Source organism: Oryzias latipes, chromosome 14, assembly GCF_053564925.1.
Source record: "Oryzias latipes strain Hd-rR chromosome 14, Olatipes_Hd-rR_3.1".
Classification (NCBI taxonomy): Eukaryota; Metazoa; Chordata; class Actinopteri; order Beloniformes; family Adrianichthyidae; genus Oryzias; species Oryzias latipes.
The window spans coordinates 15,508,733-15,533,754 of NC_136250.1; the positions used below are offsets into that span (position 1 = coordinate 15,508,733).

The following is a 25,022-nucleotide window of genomic DNA, read 5'->3' on the forward strand; positions in this document are numbered from 1 at the left end:
TTTTCTTTTCTTCTTCTTCTCAGGATTAGGCTTCAGCATTGCTGGAGGGGTGGGAAACCAGCACATACCAGGAGATAACAGCATCTATGTCACCAAGATCATTGAAGGCGGAGCAGCTCATAAAGATGGACGACTGCAAATTGGGGACAAGATCTTAGCGGTCAGTTACAACAATATAATAGCTGCTGAGATGCAGTTAATGTGCACAAACTTGCCTTCTATAGCAGATTAACGTAAAGTCACACATCTGTGTGCTCATATAGTGTCTCCAAATGTTGCACCATTGTATATCAGGAGCCATATTATTAAAACTATAATTTCTTTTGCTTTCCTTAGCCAGTTAAAAAACGCAAACCATCTGATAAATCTCTGACTGCAATGTCTTTGCTGCCATCTACTGGACAACACCGAGACTCACAACAGCTGTTTTCCTCAAAATGGTGCTTCCTGCCCACTAAATGGTGTCTTTTAAACCTTTACCTTTAGTAGGGGAGATTAATCTGTACAAACACATAAACATATGTTTGTACAGTTTCATTTCCCCTGCGTGTTTATATGTTTGCAACATCACAGTTCAGGAGCCTTTCTTTCTGCAGCATTGTTGATAGATGTACAAATATGCTCCTTGCTAGTCCACCTCTGCCTTTACATTACAGTATTACATATAAAGCAATGGGATACATTTAGCTCTTCACTTTTTAATTTTTTTTAGCACATTTAATTACAAAATGTACAGCTTTTTAAATTTTACTTTAGGTAATTAATTGTTAATGAACGATAGATAACCCTGCTGCTTTTAAGATGGGGAAAAACTCAAATTCACTGAGTTGTGATCATATTTAAAAAAGAGGAACATTTCCCAAGATTACTTCACTTCGCTTTTGGGAAGACAAATGCACCACCTTTCTAGGGACAAAAAATCAAAAATAATCTTTTTTAACTCTGGTACATTTGCAGAGATGTGTTTTAATGTGCAATGTCCCTGTCAAATAAACCAATGAAATAAAACAAACGATAGATTCAACGTTTCCAATATCCAAATAAAATGCATCTGGTCTAAGACATGAACTAATGTTTAAGACTGGTGATACTGAGTTGCAAGACTCATTTTTAAAGACCTGGATGCAACAAAAAAAAGAGAAAAAAAGACGTAGTGGTTAAATTTTTTTTTTTTTTAACACACCAATAAAACTAAGGATGATCTCTGACGTCATCTACAGTATATATTGAGGGTTCTGTGTGAATGTGATTTTAAATACATAAATATGTTCTCTTTGCAATTTGGCTGCTACCTACAGGTGTTGCCACAGCGAATCATCTGCTTTCATCTAATCCTCTCTGCCTCCTTCTTGCTCAAACCAACCATCCTCATATCCTACACCCATCAACCTCCTTTTTGGCCTTTTTCCTGCAGCTCCAAATCTCAGACTCCTTTCACCACGAAAGGAGTCTGACCAGTTCCATCTCTCAACATGTCAAAACCATCTCAATCTGCTTCCCTGCATTTATCTCCAAAACATCTAACATGATCTGTTTATCTGATGGATTCACTGATGATCCTTTCCATCCTCATCACAATCAGAGAAAACCTCAACATCTTCATCTCTGCTATTTCCAGCTTTGCTTCCTGTCTCGTTCCCAGAGCCACTGTCATTAAACTAGGCAAAAATAAATAAATATATCAAACAAAAGAAAAGTCACACCCAGCAAAAAGAACTTCTAATAAAGTTAAAAAATGTTCTAGATAAATAAATAAAGATTTTGTACTAAAAGCCAGTGAAAAAAGTCTTTTTGGATTTGGATTGGATTTAGATTTAGGACTTGGAAAAATGCACCTCAAATTATTGGCATCATTATTAGGCCAATTAAAGAAAAGGGCACTTTATATGTCTTTAAAAGTATAGAGTACATTTTAAACAAACAGTTCTGTCGATTGTTTTAGTTTACATCAGTTGTTACTTTTAAGAAAATACTTTTTATAATATTATTAAAAAATGTTTATTATTAAATTCTTTTCAGAGTTGTTATTTTCTGATGTTCCGACTAATTCTCATTTATTTATTCCTTTGCAGTAGTTCCAGTTTATAGCACATCATACAGTTTTCATCACTTCCAAGCTGTTAAACAGTTACTAAAGAGGTAATGGATTCTGTTTGTTAATAACATGGTTAACTTGTCTTCGTCTCTCAGGTGAACAACGTGTGTTTGGAGGATGTGATGCACGAGGACGCGGTGGGGGCTCTGAAAAACACAGCCGAGGTGGTTTACCTCAGGGTGGCCAAGCCCAACAACCTCTTCCTAACCAACTCCTACAACCCTCCAGACCTCACCAGCAGTAAGCCTTTGCCTGAATGTTTTCTAGAGACACTTCGGGTGTCCCGAAAAACAATAACAAATGTCTTTATTTTACAATAAAATAGTTTTTAAAAGAAAACATAAAATACTTTTTTCTGTCTTCTATTATTTCTTTCTTCGTAGAAAAATAATGAACATCAATGAAACGTATTGCTTTTTTACCTTTACATGTTTCCAGAATCACAAAACTGTTACAGTGAAGCATCATTATTACATGAAAAATGGAAGAACAAAAATTCAAATAAGTCCAGGAAAAGAGCTTATAACAATTGTAAGACTAAAATAAAAATCATTCATCCTGCAAAAAACAGAACAAAAAGCTATAAAGAAACACAATATATATATATATATATATATAGACTGTAACACACATGAAAGAAAACAGCAAGAAATAAAAGCCAATTCATATGGAAAAGCTTTTATAGTAGAGACGGAACAAATGCACAACATGAGAAAAAGGGAGTAACAGGAAACAACAAGTAAATCAAAAAGCTGAAGCCAAAAATGAGGCGGATTTAACCCCGGGGAGCATTTAGAGCAGTTTAACCTGTCAGATTCCTCCAGCTGACCACATCTAGTAACAACAACTATAATTAAGCTTCACAGCAGTCAAGTGACTATTTCAAAGTAAAGTGCAGATAAAGATGGATAAGTTGACTTAAAATATATGTCATTTTTTTAATTTGTTTTTGTGGCAAAGCCGCAGGAACAACTAAAAACCCATTTGATACCAAAGAAAATAACACTTTTAGAGATTTACATGTTTTATTCCTCATCCATCCATCCATCCATCCATCCATCCATCCATCCATCCATCCATCCATCCATCCATCCATCCATCCATTTATTTCCTAAACCTGCTTAATTTCCATCATTGGGGGGTCACAGGGCTGCTGGAGCCTATCCCAGCTACTGTTGGGTGACAGCGATGTACACCCTTGGGCAGTTCGCCAGTCTGTCGCAGGGTCACTGTTCTATCCACAAAAATGTCAAAACTGTGTCAAAGAAAGGCAGTGAGCTGCAAGTGAGTTTGAAGTGTTAGTGAGTGGTTAGGCATAGAAATGTTTTGAAACAGTCTTCAAATCTCCCCGTTATTTAAGAAGCTCTAAAAAAGAAATCCTTGATGTATTCAGGACTACACATTTGTCATGCAAAACAGGCTCAAAACTTTCAGTGGAAAAATATTCTGTGCCTTCAAAAAGAACCCCTCTTATAACAATGCTTTGAATTGAACTTTTTGTTTATTTAATATGTGCTGAACAAGTACCAGGTACAATAATTGCCCCCAAAATCCGAAAATGTCTTGTGTGTTCCTTCAGCATATTCCCATATGGACACTGAACTCAGCCACCCCGGTTATCTTGGATCCGATTACCCACAAGCCCTCACTCCAACCTCGCCAAGTCGGTTTTCTCCTGTTCTGCATGGCATGATGGGAGACGATGACATCCCGAGGTGAGGATCATTGTTTAAAACAAAACATTTGCTAGACATAATGATTGATGTTTTAGTAGGAGCGTTAGCAAAGGAATGGAGTATAGTTGATTATCAGGAGTTCCAATTGTCCTCTTTTCATCGTTTCAGAGAACCTCGTCGGATTTTGATCCACAGAGGTTCCACAGGTCTGGGATTCAACATTGTTGGAGGTGAGGATGGAGAGGGTATCTTCATTTCCTTCATCCTGGCTGGAGGGCCAGCAGACCTCAGCGGGGAACTTCACAAAGGCGATCAGATCCTTAGTGTAAGAACACTTTGACTCATCTATTCTAGGGAATAGCTTTAGCTGTGGCCTTAAACACTCCTGCTTTGTGTGTGTGTGTGTGTGTGTGTGTGTGTGTAACAGGTAAATGGTGTGGATCTGCGTATGGCCACACATGAGCAGGCCGCTGCTGCACTGAAGAACGCGGGCCAGACTGTAACCATCGTCGCTCAGTACAGACCAGATGGTACAACCACAAACTCTGCATATGTGCTTGCACATTGAGAGAATTTTAAAAAGCTGTTTCCTGTCAATAACTGTGCCAACATGTCTTTTACACTCCACTAAAACCTGGCTTCAATATCTGACGGTTTATGTTGCAGGGATTTTTTTTCATCTCATAGAGTCTGATTTTAAAATAAAATTCATGTTGAAATTAAGTAACATTTTTTAGTTTTCATATCAAGACTGTAATACTTTCTTTTATGAAATAAAAAATGATTTAATATCTTATAAATAAAACCTTTCTAACCAATATGATAACGCACATAACAAGTGATCATTTAGAGTGTGAAATGTAAAACTTGTCTGTCTCAAAATGTTTGTGTCTTCTCTGCTACAGAGTACAGCCGCTTTGAGGCAAAAATCCACGACCTGAGGGAACAGCTAATGAACAGCAGCATGGGCTCTGGAACAACAACTTTGAGGAGTAACCCAAAGAGAGGCTTCTATATCAGGTCTCACACCGCAAAATGAAAACAGCACAAAACACAGTCATTCCGATACAGCAGCTTACTTCTGCAGGGAGAAGTCCACTGCCTTTGGACAAAAATGGTTGTGTTTCTATTTACTGAAAACTTATAATAATGTCATGTAAAGAAATAAAATTCCTTATATATGTATGTGAAAGAATTGTATCAACTTAGATTAGAGATGGGCAACTCCAGGCCTCGAGGGCCACATTTCTGCATGTTTTCCAACAATCCCTGCTCTGGCATGTTCTAATTGGCTGGACACATCTGAACCAGGTAATCAGTCATGAGTGGGGCTTGTATATCTGGAAATCATGCAGACACACAGGCCCTCGAGGTCTGAAGTTGCACATCCCTAACTTAGATCAAATAAAAAATTTTAAGGACAATATGTAGGTTTACTTAAGGCCCTTTAGGGTGCGCCAGGAATTCTCATATTCTTCAGCAAAGAAAAATGGTATTAAAGTGGTTTAGAATTCAATATGGCATTGGAAGCACTTAAGGTGTAACATATTTGCTGTTAGGAATACTTGTAAATGAAAAACATTGTTCCTTTTTTTTCCATGTTTTAGGGCTCTTTTTGACTATGACAAGACTGCAGACTGTGGCTTCCTCAGTCAAGCTCTTAGTTTTCGGTTTGGGGACGTGCTGCATGTGTTAGACTGCGGGGACGAAGAGTGGTGGCAAGCCCGCAGGGTCAGTCCCCAGAACGAGGCAGAGGAGGTCGGCTTCATTCCCAGCAAGCACAGGTACAACTCCTGAAAAATCCCATCTCAATAAAGTTACATTTAAATCTCTGTTGTGATTGTTTTGTTATTCCTCCTCATCCCTGTTTGCAGAGTGGAAAGGAAAGACTGGTCTCGTGGAAACACCAAAGAGAGGGTATGTTTGTTCTCTGAAACTCTTGCTCCAATCTGTCCTTCTGTGTGTAAATCTGACATCTTCTCTTTGTTGCAGGATCATGGTCGAGACAGCTTGAGCACTCAAGGTGATGAATTGAAACAAAACCTCACTATATGCTAGAATATACCATATTAAAGTGTCAGAGTGGGAGTGGAACCAGAGTGGAGCAGTGGTTAGCGCCTTCACCTCACAGTGGGAAGCCCCTGGTTTAAATCCTAACGGGTCCTGTCTCTGTGCAATTTGCATGTTCTCCTTGTGCATGTGTGGGTTTTCTCCAGGCACTCCGGCTTCCTCCCACTGTCCAAAAACATGCTTCATAGGTTGATTGATTACTCCAGATTGTCCTTAGGTGTGACTCTGAGTATGTATGCGTGTGTGATTGTGTGGTTCAACAACAGGCTGGTGACCTGTCCAGGGTGTACTCCACTTTCTACCAACTGAAGCCTGGTTAGGTTCTGGCAACCCCGTGGCCCCAAAAGGGCTAAAGCAGGTTAAGAAAATGGGTGGATGGATGGGAGTGGAACCACTTTTCAGCCCTAAACTTCATGCAAACTTCTTTTCCTTTACAAAGAAAAATGTATAACTTAGACATCAATTAATTAAATTTAGAGAAAGCCCATGTTCTCTGCTGTTAAACTTTGTAGATTTTTTTTAACTACTAAGAAGTTTAAAATGTTCTCATTCAGTCTATTTTCTTTCTAAACTGGAGAGATATGAAATGCCTTATTGACAAATGCCCTTACAGGTTATAGGTTAGTAAGGTTGAAGTAGGTCAGACGCAGGCACAATGGTAGGATTTTTTCTTTTTTCTCAACCTCCCTGAACCCTACGCTTTCTGCATGGGGCTCGTTAGTGATGTTCAAGTTATATGTGTGCGCCCGTTGTTCGTAGCCTGGCTGTTAGACAATCAGAGCGTAGTTTTCCTGGGCGTCCTTTTGCATCACCTGCACTCCCTGTGCGTGCAGCAAGGTTAGTAAGGAAGCAGTACTCGCAACGTACTAACGACTGGAGTGCTGCGGAAGGGCACTGCACGACATCATGAGTGTTTGTAACTTACATTATCCTTACAAATATTTCACGGTAACACATGCTCGATAATCGTATGTTTCATTTTCATGATCCCCCTTAAGGTGGCTGCATGAGCCACAAGGGAACTAAAAGACACACCTGTGCTGACCTTAAGATGCAGCCACTAGGACCCTCTACGGGCCCGGACAACCCACAGCACCCATGAGGGTCAACCCAACCTAAACGGGTGCTTGTGAATAAGAGCTTGAATGGATGGATTTGCTTTTAGTTGGCATAAGTCAAATACAGCCACGTTCACATAGATTTATGAAGATGCTAATTTGCAAATATAAAACCCAAAAGTTACTTTAAACCTGAAACTAAATTCAATTATATTCCGCCAACAGGGAGAGATAAGAAAATGTCACAAAGTTATGAGACGGTCACTCAAGTGGAAGGTAAGGCTGTGGAGTGAAATGTTTGAAACTCCATTTCAGCATCAAATAAAATCTCTGTTATGATTCCTCTTTTGTGTCTAATCCTGCTCTCTTTTTGTTCTTTTCCCTCGTGATAAGTACATTATGCGAGGCCCATTATCATTCTGGGTCCGGTGAAGGACAGGATAAATGACGACCTGTTGTCTGAGTTCCCTGATAAGTTTGGATCCTGCGTCCCTCGTGAGTAATTGTGCTGTCACTCACGGAGACTGACCTGTTTCTCACTTTTTAAATGACATGTCTGCTGCAGCTTGAGCAAGATGTCTGCAGAAAAGCAATAGCTTTATTTTTGACATTTGCTATAGCATATATAAAATGTACCATTCTGTTTTTTTTACTGTGTTTGACAGACACTACGAGGCCTAAGAGGGACTATGAAGTGGATGGAAGAGATTACCATTTTGTGTCGTCACGGGAACAGATGGAGAAAGATATCCAAAGCCATAGATTCATAGAGGCTGGCCAGTACAACAGTCACTTGTATGGCACCAGCGTTCAGAGCGTCCGAGAGGTGGCAGAACAGGTGCCTATTAACTTATTTGTTGATTCAAAACTATCTGTATGAGTTATGGATAACTGCTTCAAAACACATACAGTGTTTGGTTGGATACCACATACTAAAATACTAAATCAATTTGAAAGACCAATTTTATTCATTATCAAATTTTTTTTTAATCATTCAAAACCAACTCTATTTGGTTAAGAAAAACGTTACACATAACTAGTAACACAAACTGAAGAAATCTGTTACAGTGGGCAAACAGGTGGAGACCCAAGTGCAGCAAAATACTCCATTTGACAGTTGAGTCAATTGAAGGACAAATTAAATTTTAAAAAATCAAAACAAACAAAGGAGACCCAGAAACTAGGACATTAAATTAACACAGAGTGGTGGATAACACTAGAGCAAAGTAACATGGAGAACAACCAAACACACAAAGGAAGGGGAACCTCAAATACAAAATATAAAATTAACCAAATGCAAGCAGCTGTGAGTGGGCAGAACCTCTGGCAGGAGCTACAGGCTGCCTGCACAAAATACGGAAAAACAAACCATCCACTAAAGTTAACTAAAAAAGCGGGTCAAAAAGTGGAACTCTTTCTAGAAAAATATAAATCCTTACATCAAAAAGGTAACTAAAAGCAATTGATTGCCTACAAAAATACAATAAATGACACTGAAATCAATTGCCTGAATCAACATTGACTTGCAAAGTAAAGACTAATTTAAGTAAAATCTGATGCCCAATGTTTGCCTCCATAGGTAAAGTGAGGTGTGAATCCATTTTTAATTCATTTTTATGTAAGTATTTGTGTGTGCAGCACTTTGTGGTACTAGTTATAAAAAGTACTATATAAATACATTTGGTTGATATCAATAAAAACTTAGTTTTAACTAGCCGTAAAAGTATCCTATTGTACTCCAATTATCTTTTTTGTGTTACGCCTTGTTTCTGTTACTTTTTCTTTTTCCTTTAATGAAATTTGCTTTCTCTTCTGTCCTTCTATATTTGCACATGCAGCAAGGGAAACACTGCATCCTTGATGTCTCTGCCAATGCTGTCCGCAGACTACAAGCAGCTCAGCTGCATCCTATTGCCATCTTTGTCCGACCCAAATCCCTGGAGAATGTTCTGTACGTACTAGAATGCTAAATAATAAATTTTAAATGTTTGATTGAGAAATTATGTGTTTACTCTAAATTGAAAAATAAGGAGAGTACAAATTAAAGGAATGTGTGTGATGTCAACAGAGAAATCAACACTCGTCTGACAGAAGAGCAGGCCAGGAAAGGAATGGATCGAGCTCTTAAACTAGAACAAGACTTCCTGGAGTGTTTCACAGGTGAGATCAGACAGCGTTTGATGCAAAACTAATCAGTGCTCTGGTATTTGCACAGTCAAAGTTTCACATTTTAATCTTTATGTAGACTTTTAAACATCTCTAGGATATGACTTTTTATGGTCACCTTTTACCATTGCTAAGTGTTCTGTTATAGGGGGATTTTTTGACACAAAAAGAAATGTATAAATGTCCCCAAAATGATTACCAATTTGCAATGTTGTCTAACTCATTTAAAAATGTATATTTAAAATAATGTAGCAAAAGTTAACAAAATCTAGAACATTGTGGCTGCTTGTTTCCATGGTATCCCACATCTCAATACATGTTCATGCAATGTTATTGAACGAATGAAGCTTTATTTATATAGAACTTTACAACTGCTTCAGGGTACCAAAGTGCTTCGCAATAAAACAAAGTTTAAAATTAGACAAATGAACAAAAAAAATTAAAAACACCTTCATATTACAAAAGCAATTAGCTAATGAATGCATGAAAGTAAGAATGTACAAATAAGAATATAATAGAATGAATACAAGAAAAGAAAATGTCACCGACTACTGAGCTCTAAAAGCCATTCTAAAAAGGTACATATTAGTTGACATTTAAAACTGTTAAGGTCTGATATTATAGACAGTTCTGCAGGAATGTTTTACCATAACTGAGGGCCAGCAGTGTTTCTGTCATGACAATGGGCACATGAAGCAAATATTGGCTGGCAGACTTTAAAACTCTAGAATGACAGTTAAAAGCTGAGTTAAGTAAACTTGGGCAAAATTATGAAGAGCTTTAAAAACACAGCGTAGTAAAAGTAAAACAGTGAGAGTCGTAACAGTAAAAGTTCGAACAGAAAAGAACAAGTAGAATATTGTGATCGTCATGTGATCTAGCCATGCAATACACCATCGTATCTTGTAAGGTATCATAGCACAGGTGACGAAAAGAAGCAAAAAGCACCATAAAGTACCTCCAGTGCAATTTTTATTGATGTGTCAAGGTGATGTAACACAAAATGTTTGTACAGAAAACAAAAGTCAGTTTCTGTACTTACATTCTGCCATAGTCAGTCTAATCTAAATGGTAACTCAGGAAAAACATTCCTAACACTGAATTTAAATTGCTTTTCACATTTCAAGGAGAATATGGCCCTGGCACATCACACTATCCTTCTCTCTATACGAGAATTTGGACACTTTAAAGGCTGCTTTTATTGTCTGTAAGAAGCAAGACAGTTTGTCTTGCAGACAAGACAGAAAATTGGCATTTTGGTTTAGCTGATGCCAGAGAAGGCCTGAAGAAGGTAATCCATATCCAGTTCCTATAGTAACAAATAATCAAATGTTTTAGAAACTAAATTTGCTCCATTTTTAGTCAACTGAATGAAAAAAAAACATTTCTGTCATTTCTTCCTAACAGCTGCTGTTGTTGGCACAATGCAGAAATCCATGTGGCGTGTGCACTTATCAGTGGGAGGCCCCTATGAGGACTTATGAGAGTTTTTTTTAAGGAGAATAAAATGTCCTGGCCAGAAAAAAAATGTTTTGTTCCCACAGCTGTATGTGCAGGACAGAATGTCTTACTTTCTCATCAAGAATGAACCGCCAGTAACTCTTCTGCACATAAACTTACAAATCCACATCTTTGGGCTGACTGAGAGGAGGAAGAACGTATTGGGACTCAGCCGTATTATTATTGATTACTAGACTGAGGCCTAATTTTCAACCTCTTACCTTCTCTGCTTTGCTAAAGGGTTGTCCAGGATAATGTAGAAATGTTAATACTGTAATCACTCCTAAAAAAAAATTTAGGAATTCACTGTATATACATGTCAGTATGCATGTTTCAGGGTTAATATATTGTGCAAAATCAACATAAGAAGTTAGGATTACATTTAATGAGCTGTTGTATAGTATCGTTTTAATGTTGTACTGTATATGTATTAATAATCTCAGAAATGGCAATTCTTTAGAGCCACATGTTGGCTACAGTAGTAAAAATTAATTTACATTTAGTGAATGGAAGAATGAAATGTTATTGTCAATGGAGTCAGATGTCAAAATGGCATCACATTTGATTAAATTTTCTTTTAAATTATTGCCAAGAACAGTGGTTAGTCATAATTGAAAACAACAACAACACATACTGTATTTATTGGACCATTATTAAAAATAAAACATTTTAATGAAATTTTCCCCCTATTGTTACCTTTGGGAACTTGATATTCCACTTGGAAAAAAGAAATTCCAACATCTGATGAACCAATTTCTAAAGAGCATGCAGGTTAAAGACCAACTCTGAGGAAAACTGTGTTTTTGGTGTTTTAGCATGTTCTTGTGGCATTTTTCTGATGATGGAGGACATGAACATATAGAAAATTAAGCCTTGTCTTCGCTTTCCTCGCCCAAGCTGACATCTGGTTTTAAAACTGTATGCTTGTACATGGATCTAGTTATCTACAAGTGGATGCATCAGCAGGGAGCTTGTGGCTTGCCGTAGTAGCTTCTGCAACACATTTATAGGCTTTTTCTAACTGCAATTTGAAGCATAATTTTCTTTTTATATGTCCTCCATCATGAGAATAATACCACAACTATATGTAAAAAACACAAAAAACTATTTTTTCATTGGAGTGAGTCTTTAAGAAAAAGAAAAAGTGCAATTTTCTCAAAAACGTCGTTATTCAAAATTCATCACATGTCTTCATCGGGAAAAAAGCTCTTATTTTTTCCTTAATCTTGTTTTCTGTGGTGCCACGTTGGTTTTTCCATTAGATTTTGTAAGGGAGTAAGAAAGGAAACAACGTGTTGGTGCTTTACATCAAACATTTATAGTCTGGCTTCATTGGTCCACATGTTGTTTTAAAGCAGCCCCCCAGCTTCTCAGCCTTTCACATTTTTTGAAAGCTGAAGATAGGCAGCAGTGTGCTATTTGGGATGCAGTCATTTTTAATTAATTCCCCTACTTTCACTGCTCACAGAGATACAATATTGGATCATCTATTTTTAGGACCTGTTTGAAATATTATTATGTTTTTGGTCATATTTATGCAGTAAAGCAGAGAATTTGTTCGCTAACTTGGGCCTTAAATGATGGCAGCACTAAACACAAAAATTAGGCTTTGAATTGTCAGACAACTCATCGTTCACATGTTCACATCATAGCTTTCTTTACTTATTTACACTTTGTGACCTGATGCTGTGTTTACAGATTCTTTGCCAATAACAATGCTTCGCAATCTTCCTCTGGAATAATGAGCCCCTCACAAGCATATCTGAGGGAGTTAAAAGCAGTAAAACAGTGCTGTTTTGGGGAACTTGGAGCATTTTAGCATTTTAAAGACGTAATTAGGGCAGATCTCAGCAGTAGACAGAAAATGAAAGCCAGGTCTCCATGCAAATCTGTTACTGTTTTGTTTCCAACAAGCTGTGAACAGCTGCGCTTCATGGCATCTTATCAAACACTTAAAGAATAAATATGTGGGAGAAAGTGTGTTAATATTAACATAAAGGAAATTTGGCGAGGTCTTGATGTTTCATAAAATAGTGCTGATTACTGGTTATTTGCTACACTGTACACATCTGATAAACACTCACTCTTTCATCTTTATATCCAATGCTTCCATTTTTCTACCTCCTATGGTCTATCCGCCCCTTTTTTTCTAACGTTTCCTCCTCCTTTGTTTCCTGCTGCAGCTGTCGTGGAAGGGGACAGCTTTGAAGAGGTATATCACAAAGTAAAGACAGTGGTTGAGGAACAGTCGGGGCCTTACATCTGGATCCCAACTCGGGAAAGGCTGTGATGCTGCCTCCGCCCAAACGCCGCTCCCTCACAGCCACCGACCCGACACCGCCCTTCACCTTCACAGCCAAGCCGGCCTCGCCTGTCTGTCTGTATGTCTGTCCTACAGCAACGTCAGAGCTTTGGCAATCACTGCAAAACAAAGAGGCCGACACACAGGAAGCAACTCAGCGAGGCAAAGACAGATACCAAAAAAAGAAACTGCGCAGATGTGAACACAGTGAAAAGATCTAATCAGTATTCCACATAGATGAAACAGGACTGAACACTGAAGCCCTGAACACACTTAGCATTAAATGCACCTTTGATACGAGCTATGATTGCATCTAAAACTGGGGGAAGGCAAACGTCCTAAACGCTTTAGTGATGCTAAATAACCCGTGTGTGTGTGGGTATGTATGTTTGCGTGGTTTTATGCATATTTAGAAGCCTTTGCATTTTCTCACCAGATCAATAGCAAATGAAGTGAATTTAACACACAGAGGGACTAGCTGCAACAGATCTGAGTTGTATTTTCACGCCAGGTTCTCCACACCGTCTAGATTTTTCTGGACGACAGGCAGCTTGAAAGAGAGCAGGGGGGGGGGGATTTGGCCTAGCACAGATGAAGTGTTAAGAGCACCTCATCCCCTGCAGTCATCTCAAGTCTCATGCCTGCACTGAACACCTCCTAGCGCCAATGCCTCCTGATGTTCAAAGAGATACTGGCCCCTTGTTTTATATGGTCTCTTGGCCTTCTGACCTCCCCCTCGACCTAACAACTCCCCTTCTTTCAAAAAAGGGTGCAAGACCGGGAACTGGTTTGGGACGGGGGGATCTGGCAGATGCCACGAGTCTTTTCTTAGCAAAGACCTATGTTTTATAAGACTCTTCTTGGTCGCTGGTGTGAGCTCAAATAACACCTCAGAGACCAAGACTGACTTTTGTTGTATCACTCATCTTAAATATTGCAAGTCTTTATTTAAAGGAAGTTCAAATAACTATAAAGATAATCACTCATTATGCTGAATTTGTGCATGCATTCTCATAAACAATGGAGACAGGGAAAAATGTATTTTTTTTAAGACATTAAAAAGCAGTAGGGTGGGTTTTCCTCTACTTCCTTGTTGAGTGGAAGAGTTTCCGCATGTGTCACGATGATACAAAAGAGGAGAGAAATGGCAGTGAGAGGCTGCATAAAACCAGAGCTACTTGTTTTTTTCCTTTGTTGTACACACTCTCACGCACCCGCACACAAAATATCACAAGTGGGACTAACACACGCGTGGCATCGTAACCTCCGATAGTTCGGGCCTGCCAGTTAAAGTCCAGGATGAAAATTATCTGTGAGCTCAAGCAGCAGAACTCTGAGCTTCAGCGCTGCAGTCCATCCACTCGCTGGTCACACTTCCAAAAGATCCCTCTCTGTTCCAGTCGTACACGCTGTTTCCAGTGGCCACAGAAAAAAAAGCCATGCTGTCTGGGTGTGTGTGTTAAAGTGTGTTTGTGTCTCTGCACAGCTGTGCTCATTCATGTGTGGAAACTCCTGGGTCTGGGTGGGAATAGGTCTTCTTTATTCTCTCTCTTCCACTTTTCACTTCTCTGTTTCCCTTTCTTGAGTTTACACAATATAAAGTTAGTCAAAAAAATATATCGATGGCCTATATATATAAATACATACAGTATATATATAAATATATATATATATATATATATCTTTTTTATTACAATTTCTAAGGGAACCAAGTCTGTAAAAATTCCCATTTCCAATTATTATACCATTGATTCCTTTGGGTAATATTGCATTTTGGTCGTTGCACTGACTCACATTTCTATTTTGTCGTTGTAAGATGCAGCTAAAAGCTACTCAGAAACAAACTGCTAAAGCCAATGTAAAGCAGACCTCACACTAGAGCTTTGAAATATATGACATGCTCTTGTTTAAAAACGAAGACACGTGCAATGCAGCTGTGTGTGTCCGTGACGGTATGTGTCTCTCGTGTGCGTGTGTGTGAGTCGGACGAAAGTTTAAAATTTCTGTATAAAATAGAATAAAAAAATGTCATCCTTTATAACAGCATCCCGCTGGTTATGATGTATATTACATAAATGTGTGCATGTGTGAGAGACTGAGACACACAAGAAGATGTAGTGCAATACTGTTATGTTATGCAACGGAGAAGGTTTGGTGTATACGATTTAAAGAGTTCCTGAAAAGTTTGAACTGATGGCAGGGTCTGCTGTAAATACAGCAGAGACAGAGGGAAAGGGGCCGTTTTAAGAGCATGTGTTTGTGTTAACTTATATGTTCTGAATTATAAGAGTGAAGGTGGAAGTATTGATGGAAATTTAGTATTTATTGTTTCTTTTTACTCACTTCTCTCAGCACAAAGTGGAACAGCTGAGGCTTGCGAATGACAAGTGTCAGTTCTTGGTTTTGGTTTCTGAGCTATTATTTATTTAAAGTTGTCCCTGTACTCATCTCATGTCTGTATATTTTTGTGTATTTTTTTTCTACATCAAGAAACCCCTTTGGGTCTTCGCCACAAAAGCTGTAAATACATTAGAGCTGCTGGGGTGCAGCGGTGTGGCTTTAGCTTGGCCATCCGCACTGCTAAAGGGAAGCAAATAGGAGCCCCCAACTGGTTAAACTGCTATGATATGGAAACATTTGCACACTCTGGGTGGACAACACACACAAAGACACGCATCATATAAGCACTTTCCACACATGCATTAACATTTATACAGTGACGGAGTCACCAAAAAGGGCGACACAATCATGAATTGAATATGTTTTAAATCTTTTTCTTTAAGGGTTCAATGTATTTCTTAATATCTCCCTCAGCCATCCGTATCATAATGTGATATTCCTTATGAATTATATGAATTTTTACAGAAAAGACTGAATACAAACTTACAACAAAGTCAACTGATGCAGAAAAATATATTAAATAATGAAAATATGAAGCAAAATAAAATGTTCCAGTTCAGTGAAGCGCTTGTTGTAAATTAGCTATTAAAATAATAAAATGAATTTAAAATTGCTTTCTGAATATGGACTCTGCGGCCTCTTTTTATTATTTTATTTAATTACTGCCTCCACAGATCCAGGTTGCTAGAGGACATTTTGACCAGAGGGTGGCGCTTGTTCTCCACTTTAAGCTGCTTATAAAAGCCTGCTCTCACTGCATTTGAATGAACATCCCCTTGCTCTTTTTGCTTCTCTTCCGAAATCCTCTATCTGCCCTTACTGGTCAAAACAGAAGAAAGCGCACAACCATGAGAATTCCTATTCTCACTAAATGTTTTGTTTGCTAATGTGTGACAGTGTGGGCTGGTATTTGGTGTTTTGCAAGTGATCAGAATTTGCTTATGTCTCCAATAATTCTGCAATCTTGTGTTTTCTTTTTTTATACATCTGCGAACTGTTCCATTTTCTGAATTGCAATACAAACAAATATACAGAAACTTTGGTCTTTTGGGGACTGTAGTTTTAAAATAGATACCAAACAGCACCCCAATATGGTACTACATGATACGACACACACAATTAAATAAGGAATACCCTTTTTAATGGGGAAAAAAGATGGATTTGTGAACTGAATAAGTCTAAAGCTTCAATCTTTTATATAGTCCACATTTTGGGTCAGATTTGTTAAGTCAGCTACCAGCTTTGTGCAAGCTCTCTCCATCACTCCTTAAAGTCCCACTCCGATCATCTTTTCATCTATTTCAAAAGCATTCCTAGTGGTCGTTGAATTATGATTACGCTGTTTTTAGATAAAATTAAAAACAAACAAAACAACGGTGTCGTTTTCTAGGACATAACTTCTGCAGAGTGGTAGTAGTTTGCTAGAAATTTGCCTCTGACTTGTTGGGGGGACTGTTGGCACAAAGCAAGCCCACCCATACTACCCATAATCCATCTGTTTATATTCTCTCCCACTAGCTTACAGCCCCTCACAACCGCTGCAACAAAAATGCAGAGCAATATTGGAGCTATGCAGCCGTACAGTTTTAAGCCAAATGCCAGCTCGGACGAGGAAAACGAAGATGTACATGAATCTAGTAATCTACAAGTGGTATGGAGCAGAGCTGGGAGCTCACAGCTTGCTGTTGTACCATCTACGTCCCAGTTACAAGCTTTTTCCAACAGCATTTTTTGTCTGCTCCTGATCTATCATCATCTGAATAAAGAAATATGCAGATTTGCAAATTTAAGCTTAATTTTCTTTTTTTATTTCCTATATCATTAGAAAAATGCCACACGAAGATGTTAAAAACACCAAAAATGCGGTTTTTATTGGAATGGGTCTTTAATGAGGGGAAATCTTCATAGAGCACAGACTAAAAGCATGGCACATTGATACATCATTTTTCCTGAGTTTCTGCTTTTCTTTTTATTAACGATTAAAAATTACAAAACCATTTTCTGCCAATTACTTTTAAAAAGAGCCAGAAGCAAAATGCAAGTCTGTTATTTTTTTTTATTTTCCTTCATCTGCATTCAGCATATTCTCTGCTGCTGCATGACAACCAACTGAGGTGTAGCCTTGCATGACAAAATGTCTTCTTTTTCAAAGTGTCTTTGACATGCATGGTGAAGTTTAAATAAGTTCACTCTGGGTGAGATTCTTTTCATGCAGCATGTGAAGAAGTTTAGGTTACATTTAATGATTCACTCATTTACATTCACCTTTTTTTTTGTTGCATGAAAACTGAAGTAAATCCTCCCTAAAAACCACAGCATCAGTCATCGGTCTGAGCCTCATTCCTGCTGAATGTTACCATCTGAGAGTGATACAGAGTCAGGCAGGCAAAGCAGGGAACATCCATCATGGACTGTAAATGGGGATCTGAACCTCCAAACTAGCATGGCTTTCATGGTGGTTGGTTTCCTCCTACTCACACGATTATGTGATCCTCCAATCATTCATAATGTCTGTTTCATGTAGCAGGCCTTGCAGTGCATTTTTCCCACAGAGGAGCACAGCTGATCTTGTGAGAAAGACAAAACTGTGACAGATGGATGATCAGAAAAGTGAATTTTGTTATTTGAAAAAAAAAAAAGTCTGAATTTAGTAATTCACATTTTGGCGCCCTAAATTCACTGACGCACAAGCATTTTGTTACTCTGTCTACCAGACAAGACAGTTGTTTCAAAGTGAAGAGAAATTAGTAGTGAACATTCAGAGAATAGTTAAATTATGCAAATGATTAGCATCTGAAATATATTTGCATACATCAAAGCTGGCAGAGTGATGTTAACTGTCAAATGGTTTAATCTTACAAGCCTTGGTGGGATGTAAGTAACTGCCATTATGTGCCGCAGCTCATTTTTGTAGTGCCAGCAGTAACAATATGATAAACCCCCGGAAGAGTAATGCCTCTCTCCGCTTGCTGATGGGTCCAGTGCTGCAGTGACGACAGCACTTTCAGATGAACGAGCAGATTTGTGTTCTGTGAGAATATAGAGGACTCACGATAGCTCTATTTCTAAAGCAACGTATCAAAGTTTACAGTCCAACACGGCACGAGATCTTACTGCCCTTGGCAATGCACGTTCAAAAGTCAATGTAAATGCATGTTTTGGTTCTGCACTCAAAACTCTCGCATTCATTTATTTATTTAATTATACATTTTCACCAACAAAGCCCAATTCACACACAAAAATCACACATTTTTCATATAAATATATTTAGTAAATTCATCCAGTGCAAATCCTTGCATAGCTACACAAGTTTTTAGGACCGTTTTTGGGCTCTACAAACAAAACGTGCAGCCACTGAACGCACGTTGTAAGTTAAATCAGGTTGAACTTTGATCAATGAGGGACTCGGATTGTGGGTTTAAAACTCTCATGTTCACACGTAGCAATGCAAGTTTTTAACCACAGTTTTCAGGTTCTATGTCCAAAACATGCGGCCATTAAACGCACGTTGTAAGGTAAACCAGGTGGAACTTCCCCCAATCAGGGATTTGGATTTGGTAGTGAAGTTTGGATGGCGTTCCTTTTAAGTCATGGTACAACTGCTTTGTCACCAGTCCTATAAAATACACAATCCTTAACACAATCCAATAAGAGGCTGACAAACAGGCTGTTAAAGCTCATCACTTTTAGACATAATGTCATGTAAGAACAAGACACACCACAGGTTTGAATTGTATATTGATTTCTTATGTTTCTCACCTCTTCTTCCTGATACCAAGAATACAAATTGGTGGCCAAGGCCTTCACTTCCTGTTTGAGGGTTGGGCATAAAGAAGTAGAAAGGGAAGGGGTTTGGATTTGTTTAATTACCTTTTTGATTTGTAATGATTTGAGCTATTTTATATATACCGGTATGTATCATTTTGTTTACAGTTCAAATTTATAATTTTTTATCTTTGTTGTCTGTTTTTCACTATTTGGTTAAAGAGGCTTCCTCCCTGGGGGTAGCCATCCAGTTAACTGGAGCCCTTTAAAAGTAATTTAAAAAATAAAAAAAAGAGGGGGGGCTGAAGGGGTAAAGAGCAGCCGAGAGCTGTATAGCCAAGGTGGGGTTCCTGTGAAATGAATAAGTCCATTCCTAAAGTTTCTGGACATCTTCCTTCTTTGTAAACCAGGCCGCTCTGGTCACACTACATTTTGATAATTCTGGTTTGTGCATGACCAGAATTATATGGCACCAAGTCTTTCATATATCAGAATCGAACTGTTAAAAGAAAAGCCTGGAGCAAGATTAGCGAGATTCGCACCGTTTTGACATTTCGCACCAAGACTCTTCCAACAGTGGGTGCCCGACATGAACTAGTAAACCGTAGGAAAGGAAGAAGTCCCTTTCTGCTCGTCTAGTTTGGCTGCATGTGTGTTAAAAAATGCACTGAACACGCATTCTTGAGCGTGTGTCAAATGCCCAGTGTGTACATAGCTTTACACAACTCAGTTATTTTTGCAGTGTGTCTCCAAATTTCTGTTCTGATTTCATAATAAAGTAAATCAAATAACTGTTACAAGGTCATTGCACTATTGTAGAGGTAAAAAAACAAACTCTTATTCAGTAGTTTTAAAGAGGTTCACATTATTTATTGCCCAATGGAAAAAAAATAAAAAGGTTTTATCTTTTCACAGCATACATTGGGGCTTGCCTGTTTTCTACTGTGCAGATTTAATACTTTGGTGAAGCTAATCCTCTTACATCCCAATGATTATCCAGCAGGGGTATATCCACCAAGGAGTTTCACAAACCTCACAGAACACACATTGTTTGTCACACACCTACTTCTCAGAGGTGTTTCAGTCACTTTACCAAAGACAATAAACAGGAGACTACCAGCATCAGTTGTTACTTTAATTGCAACACTGCAGCTACAAGCTGATGTGGAGGATCAAACACAAATCCTTCCCGTATTAATCTTGTATAATTTATGCCAGCTTGTTGTGGTTTCATCTCACACTCTCTACTCCCATGTTTTATCCTTCGTGACCCACCTGACTCACATCTGCATGAGCAAGGCGGCCATGCTTCTGTTGCTCAAATGGAATTACTCTAGACGAAAACTTGATGCTTTTTTATTCTTGAATCAGACAGAGTGCATGAAGATTTGTGCTCAGATTGGTGCTCTACACTGTGCGGTGCAGAAGTATGCTGTGGAGTTGCAGCTTTGTGTTGCTGTGAAAGCAGCCCTGCTACATTTATAGACTAGATAAAAGTAGCTCATGGGGCAAAATCTTATATTTTTTTGTGGTTTGCCTTTGCTCCTAAAGACTTAAAAAAAAGAAAAAGAAAAATCTTATATCTAAAGCTGAAAATTATTTGTTTAAAATTTCTGGACTGCAATGTTTTGTCTAATTAGAAAAATCATCAACTGTTTAAATTATTTATTTTATTATTAATATCATTTTATTTTGCACTGTAAAATTTCACTGCAGGTCTTTCCAGGTGTAAAATGCAACTTTCGAATTTCATTTCAGCTCTTTACAGTCAGAGCTCAGCTTAGAATAACATTGAGGGCATTAAGCACAATTTCATCCCTTGGCAGGACCAACAGTAAAATTATTTATGATTAAAGATGACAGCTCTGAGATTCATGCAACACTGAAACCTAAAAATATTCAGTGCAACAGGTGGGTTGGCATTAATATAACTCTCCAAATACTGATGTGAAAATGTGCTATTTTAAAAAAATAAGATAATGGATTTAACTTTAAAGTCCTAAAATATCTTGGCCTACAGCTGTGTAGAAGAAGGAGATTAATCTGAAGAAGCTAAAGTGAACATGTCCATTCAGAGATATTCTGTAACATGACCAAGTAAGAGCTCTTACTTTGTTCTGCCAAGGCATCTTGGCAAATGCATTAGTCTTGTGCAATTGTACCAGTGGTTCCTGGCAAACAAATTGCACATTTATCTTTTTTATTTATTTTTTTGCTATGGGCCATTGTGCCTCTTTGACAATACATTAGCATTGATAAAAGCCCATAACTAATGGCAATGTTCTGTTTCAGCCACAAAGCTTTTTTTTCTATGCAAAATGTTTAAACCCACTGTAAGGCCTGCTCCAACTGTTTCCAGCATGAGTTTCTGCACAGATTGTCAGAGTGTACTAAAGTAAAACTCGGAAATAAAATCTACAAATGTATTCTTGGAAAACCCCAAATTGCCTGCAGCTTTCCTTTTTTTTTGCAACTTAACAAATGTACTGTTTTTAAAAAAGAAACGTATCTGCTTGTTTTCCTGTCAGAAAATGTCCTGTTTGAAGGCACAGTATGTGGTGATTGTCTCAAGAAAACAAATCTATTTTGTTGAAGGGGTAATGAAAAAAACAATATACGGTACATAATTTTCTCATTTCTGAGATTTTTATTAAAGTGCTAAAGATCCACTTTGATGAAAATTGTGTTTTTGGTATTTTCAACATGTTCTAGAGGCATTTATCTCACAATAGAGAAAAAATATTAAGAAAATTAAGATTACAATTGCATTTTTTCAGTATTTCTGTAATTAAATCTTTATGAATCAGGCGCAGATACAAAAATGCAGTTGGAAAAGGATTGTGGTTGTCGCTTCACAAATACAATGGGCCGGCCACATGCTCCCCACTCTGCTCCACTCTGATGCATCCTCTTGTAGACGACTAGATCCATGTGCGTCTTCGTTTTTACCTTCTGAGCTGGCTTCTGGACCAAAACTATACAGCTGGATAGCTCCAAAAATTGCTTGCCATTATTGTTGCACCGCTAATGTTAGGTTGGGGGTATGAGAGGCTGTAAGCAAGCGGTAGAACGTGTAAACAGATAGCTCTTAGTAATGGAGAAGGAACAGGGGCACTGGGATGCTCCACGCTAAATGCCCTGCCCACAACTCAGAGGCAAATTTCTAATGAATTTCTGCTGCTCTGTAGAAACTACCCTAGAAATTGACACTGTATTTGGGCTAGAAAAGAAATATTAGTGTTAAAAAGACCAAGGTGAATGCTTTGAAAATAAATCAAATTTTAATCAAAGTGAGTTTTAAAGGAGAGAAAAAAACGTTTTAACTTCAGTGAGTCCTATCAAATACACAATACTTAACCCAGTCCAATAACAAGCTGACAAATATGGGAAGACCAAATTTATCTTTATTGCTTTGTAAAAAAAAAAAAAAAGAAGTTTATGTCAGTCAATTCCAGCCAATAATCAACACATAATTAGTTGATCATTATCTGTGTTTAAGCCTCAAAACTCAAACCTTTTGTCTGTTTCCTGCTGTACTATTCAAGTGTTTGCCAACACAACAACACAGAAAAAGAACTTCTGGAACGGTTACAGAGGCAACTGTTGTTTCTTATCAGTCTGGGAGGGCTTATAAGGCCAAACAACTTGGAATGAATCCTGCAAAGGTGTGACTTTTCCCTGCTGGAAAACTTTCAAAGCTGTTGTCAATCTTCCAGGGATTGGATGTTCCAGAACATGAAGATTAAGATGAAACCTTAGATTTGTAGGAGTCTCACTTACAGTCCTGTTAAGACTTATGACAGAATGAAAGAAACATTGTTTGAAAAGGTTGCTTAGAAGCCATTTCTTTGTAAAATAAATAACACAGACATGGGTTTGTAAAGTCAATCTGTAAAAGCTAAGAATCTCATGAGATTCCCTTTGGTCAAATGAAATAAAACGGAATTAAGGAACGTTTGAGTTGTTTATTATTTTATATGTTTGTAATAAAACCTAACAGGACATCCATGAACACCTCATCCCTAATACCAAGTACAGTGGTGGAAAAATGATTGTTTGTGCATGCTATGCTGCCCACAGAACATGCACACCATAAAAATTGAGCACAATATGTAAAGACGTCCTTGGGAGCTTGTGAGAAATTAAGAATGTAATAGCAAAGATTTTTAATGCACAGCTACAATTCTGGAACATACTGGCTGGAATATAGAAAACTAAAGGTGTTGCAATGGTCAAACCAAAATTCTATTGAAACAGATGTTTGTTTGCATATGTCTGCACACCTCACTGAACTCAAGCAAGACTACAGAGCAGAACATCTTCCACCACAATGTGAAAGACCAGTAATGTGATATGAAAACAATTAATTTGATTTATTGCTGCTAGATGTGATTCTACGAGCTGTTGAATCATGGGATCTGTTTTTCATGGGATCTGTTTTTCACACACTGCGTCTGCTTTGGGTAGTTGTGTAATAAAAAAATATGTCCAGTATAAAATGATGAGTTGTGGTTCATCTGAGGTCGTATTGGCCTCTTTTTAAGACCTGTCAACATGGATGAAAGCTTAGACTGAAGGGAGGATGTGCTCTCTTTTTTCCTTGGTTTTGCGTGCCCTTGATTCCAGCACTCTTGCTCCACTGCAAGCCCTGTTGTTTTGATTTCTTCCTTCTGTGTCTTATTTCTGTCACTCTCACAAAGCTGTGTTTTCGTACAGGCACTCAATACAGCATGACAATCAGCAAAACTGGGAGGATAACACTTCAAAAATAAATGTGTGCACACGTAGCTGAGAAATATACTTGTATTGTCCTTCTGTTGGCTCAATCCTTTCCCAAAGCTTATCTGCGGTGCACCCATGAGGTTCAAAAATTGAAGAGTTGCAGCAAATAAGAACCTCAGAAATTTCCTCTTTTTGTGTTTATTCCTCTCTCTTTGTTTCCCCATCCTTTTTTATGCAGAAGCTTCCACTGGTGCTTCTCAGAGCAAGACGGGAGAGCATGATTAAAGTTAATAATGGGGAATTTCATGCCCTGCATATAGCTAATGTGACAGCTTCTGGTTTGATGTGAATAATCCAAAGCATAATTTAAATCATGCTCGTTGAAAGTTAGATTAATTTGCTTTTTACACTGACGTGAGAACAGTGGAAGTGAAAAAATGAGAAAAGACAGTTGCGTCGAATAATTTAAAATGTGTAACAAACTGTTGTTATACACCTAACATATATGATAGCAACTGCTTATACATTTTCTATGTGCAAAAAGACCAACAACAAAGGCAGCACATATTGGGAAAATAAGTGGTATGAGACTGCGTGCCCTCTTTGTGACTGTCTTCATACAGAATTCATGATCCGATGTTTGTTCGGTTTCAGATTCCATCCTCTGAGGTTTATTTATTACAGGGGTTTGTTCGATTTTCTGAGAGAGTATTCTCTGTGTTTGAAACTGTGGTGTTGTCAACAGAGGGAAATGGATTGAAAAATTAAGATTAGAACTCCTCTCAACAAAATTTTATACCACACCAATATCAGAAAGGAAAAAGTGTCTTCCCCAGTAGAGCAAGAATCCCTGCTTTATACTGCCCAGACGGCACATTGCTATGGCCTTGTTATTCATCTTGAATTGCAAATACCTTATTTACATTTTGTCACTTAGATTTTAAATTTGCATTTCTTTTATTTTCTCATATTTTGTTCTGAAAAAAAAAAAAAAAAGATTGCATGCACTTCCCGAAGGGAACAAAATTTAATTAACGAGAAAAAAAAACTGCACCCCAGCTTTAATGCAAAGAATCTGTTATGCAATGATGATCATTAAAACAAACTTTCTTCCTAACATCAAGCTGCAAGAATATTCACATTTTAGACATCACTGTAAGTTTATGAGCTTTGAAATGAAGTCTGTATAGCCTAAATATTGCAGTGAGGTGCAATGATTGTTCATCTGGGATATAATTTATGCTAATTTTGCACTTTGGTTTATTTTT

At 37.9% G+C, this 25,022-nt stretch overlaps 1 protein-coding gene across 7 annotated transcripts in view; it reads left to right on the forward strand.

Moving 5' to 3' along the window:
- dlg4a (discs, large homolog 4a (Drosophila)) overlaps positions 1–15,889 on the forward strand; it is a 110,524-nt gene extending 94,635 nt beyond the window's left edge. For all 7 annotated transcript variants that reach the window (XM_078930602.1, XM_078930601.1, XM_023962372.2 and 4 more), the window contains 15 exons: positions 24–160; positions 2,191–2,335; positions 3,675–3,810; positions 3,940–4,096; positions 4,199–4,301; positions 4,677–4,791; positions 5,379–5,555; positions 5,646–5,688; positions 5,764–5,794; positions 7,125–7,175; positions 7,293–7,394; positions 7,565–7,737; positions 8,738–8,850; positions 8,968–9,059; positions 12,749–15,889. In XM_078930602.1, coding sequence (XP_078786728.1) covers positions 24–160; positions 2,191–2,335; positions 3,675–3,810; positions 3,940–4,096; positions 4,199–4,301; positions 4,677–4,791; positions 5,379–5,555; positions 5,646–5,688; positions 5,764–5,794; positions 7,125–7,175; positions 7,293–7,394; positions 7,565–7,737; positions 8,738–8,850; positions 8,968–9,059; positions 12,749–12,855 — 1,682 coding nt within the window. In that variant the 3' untranslated portion in view covers positions 12,856–15,889. The remainder of the gene's footprint in view (positions 1–23; positions 161–2,190; positions 2,336–3,674; positions 3,811–3,939; positions 4,097–4,198; positions 4,302–4,676; positions 4,792–5,378; positions 5,556–5,645; positions 5,689–5,763; positions 5,795–7,124; positions 7,176–7,292; positions 7,395–7,564; positions 7,738–8,737; positions 8,851–8,967; positions 9,060–12,748) is intronic.
- Positions 15,890–25,022: the final 9,133 nt, after the last annotated feature.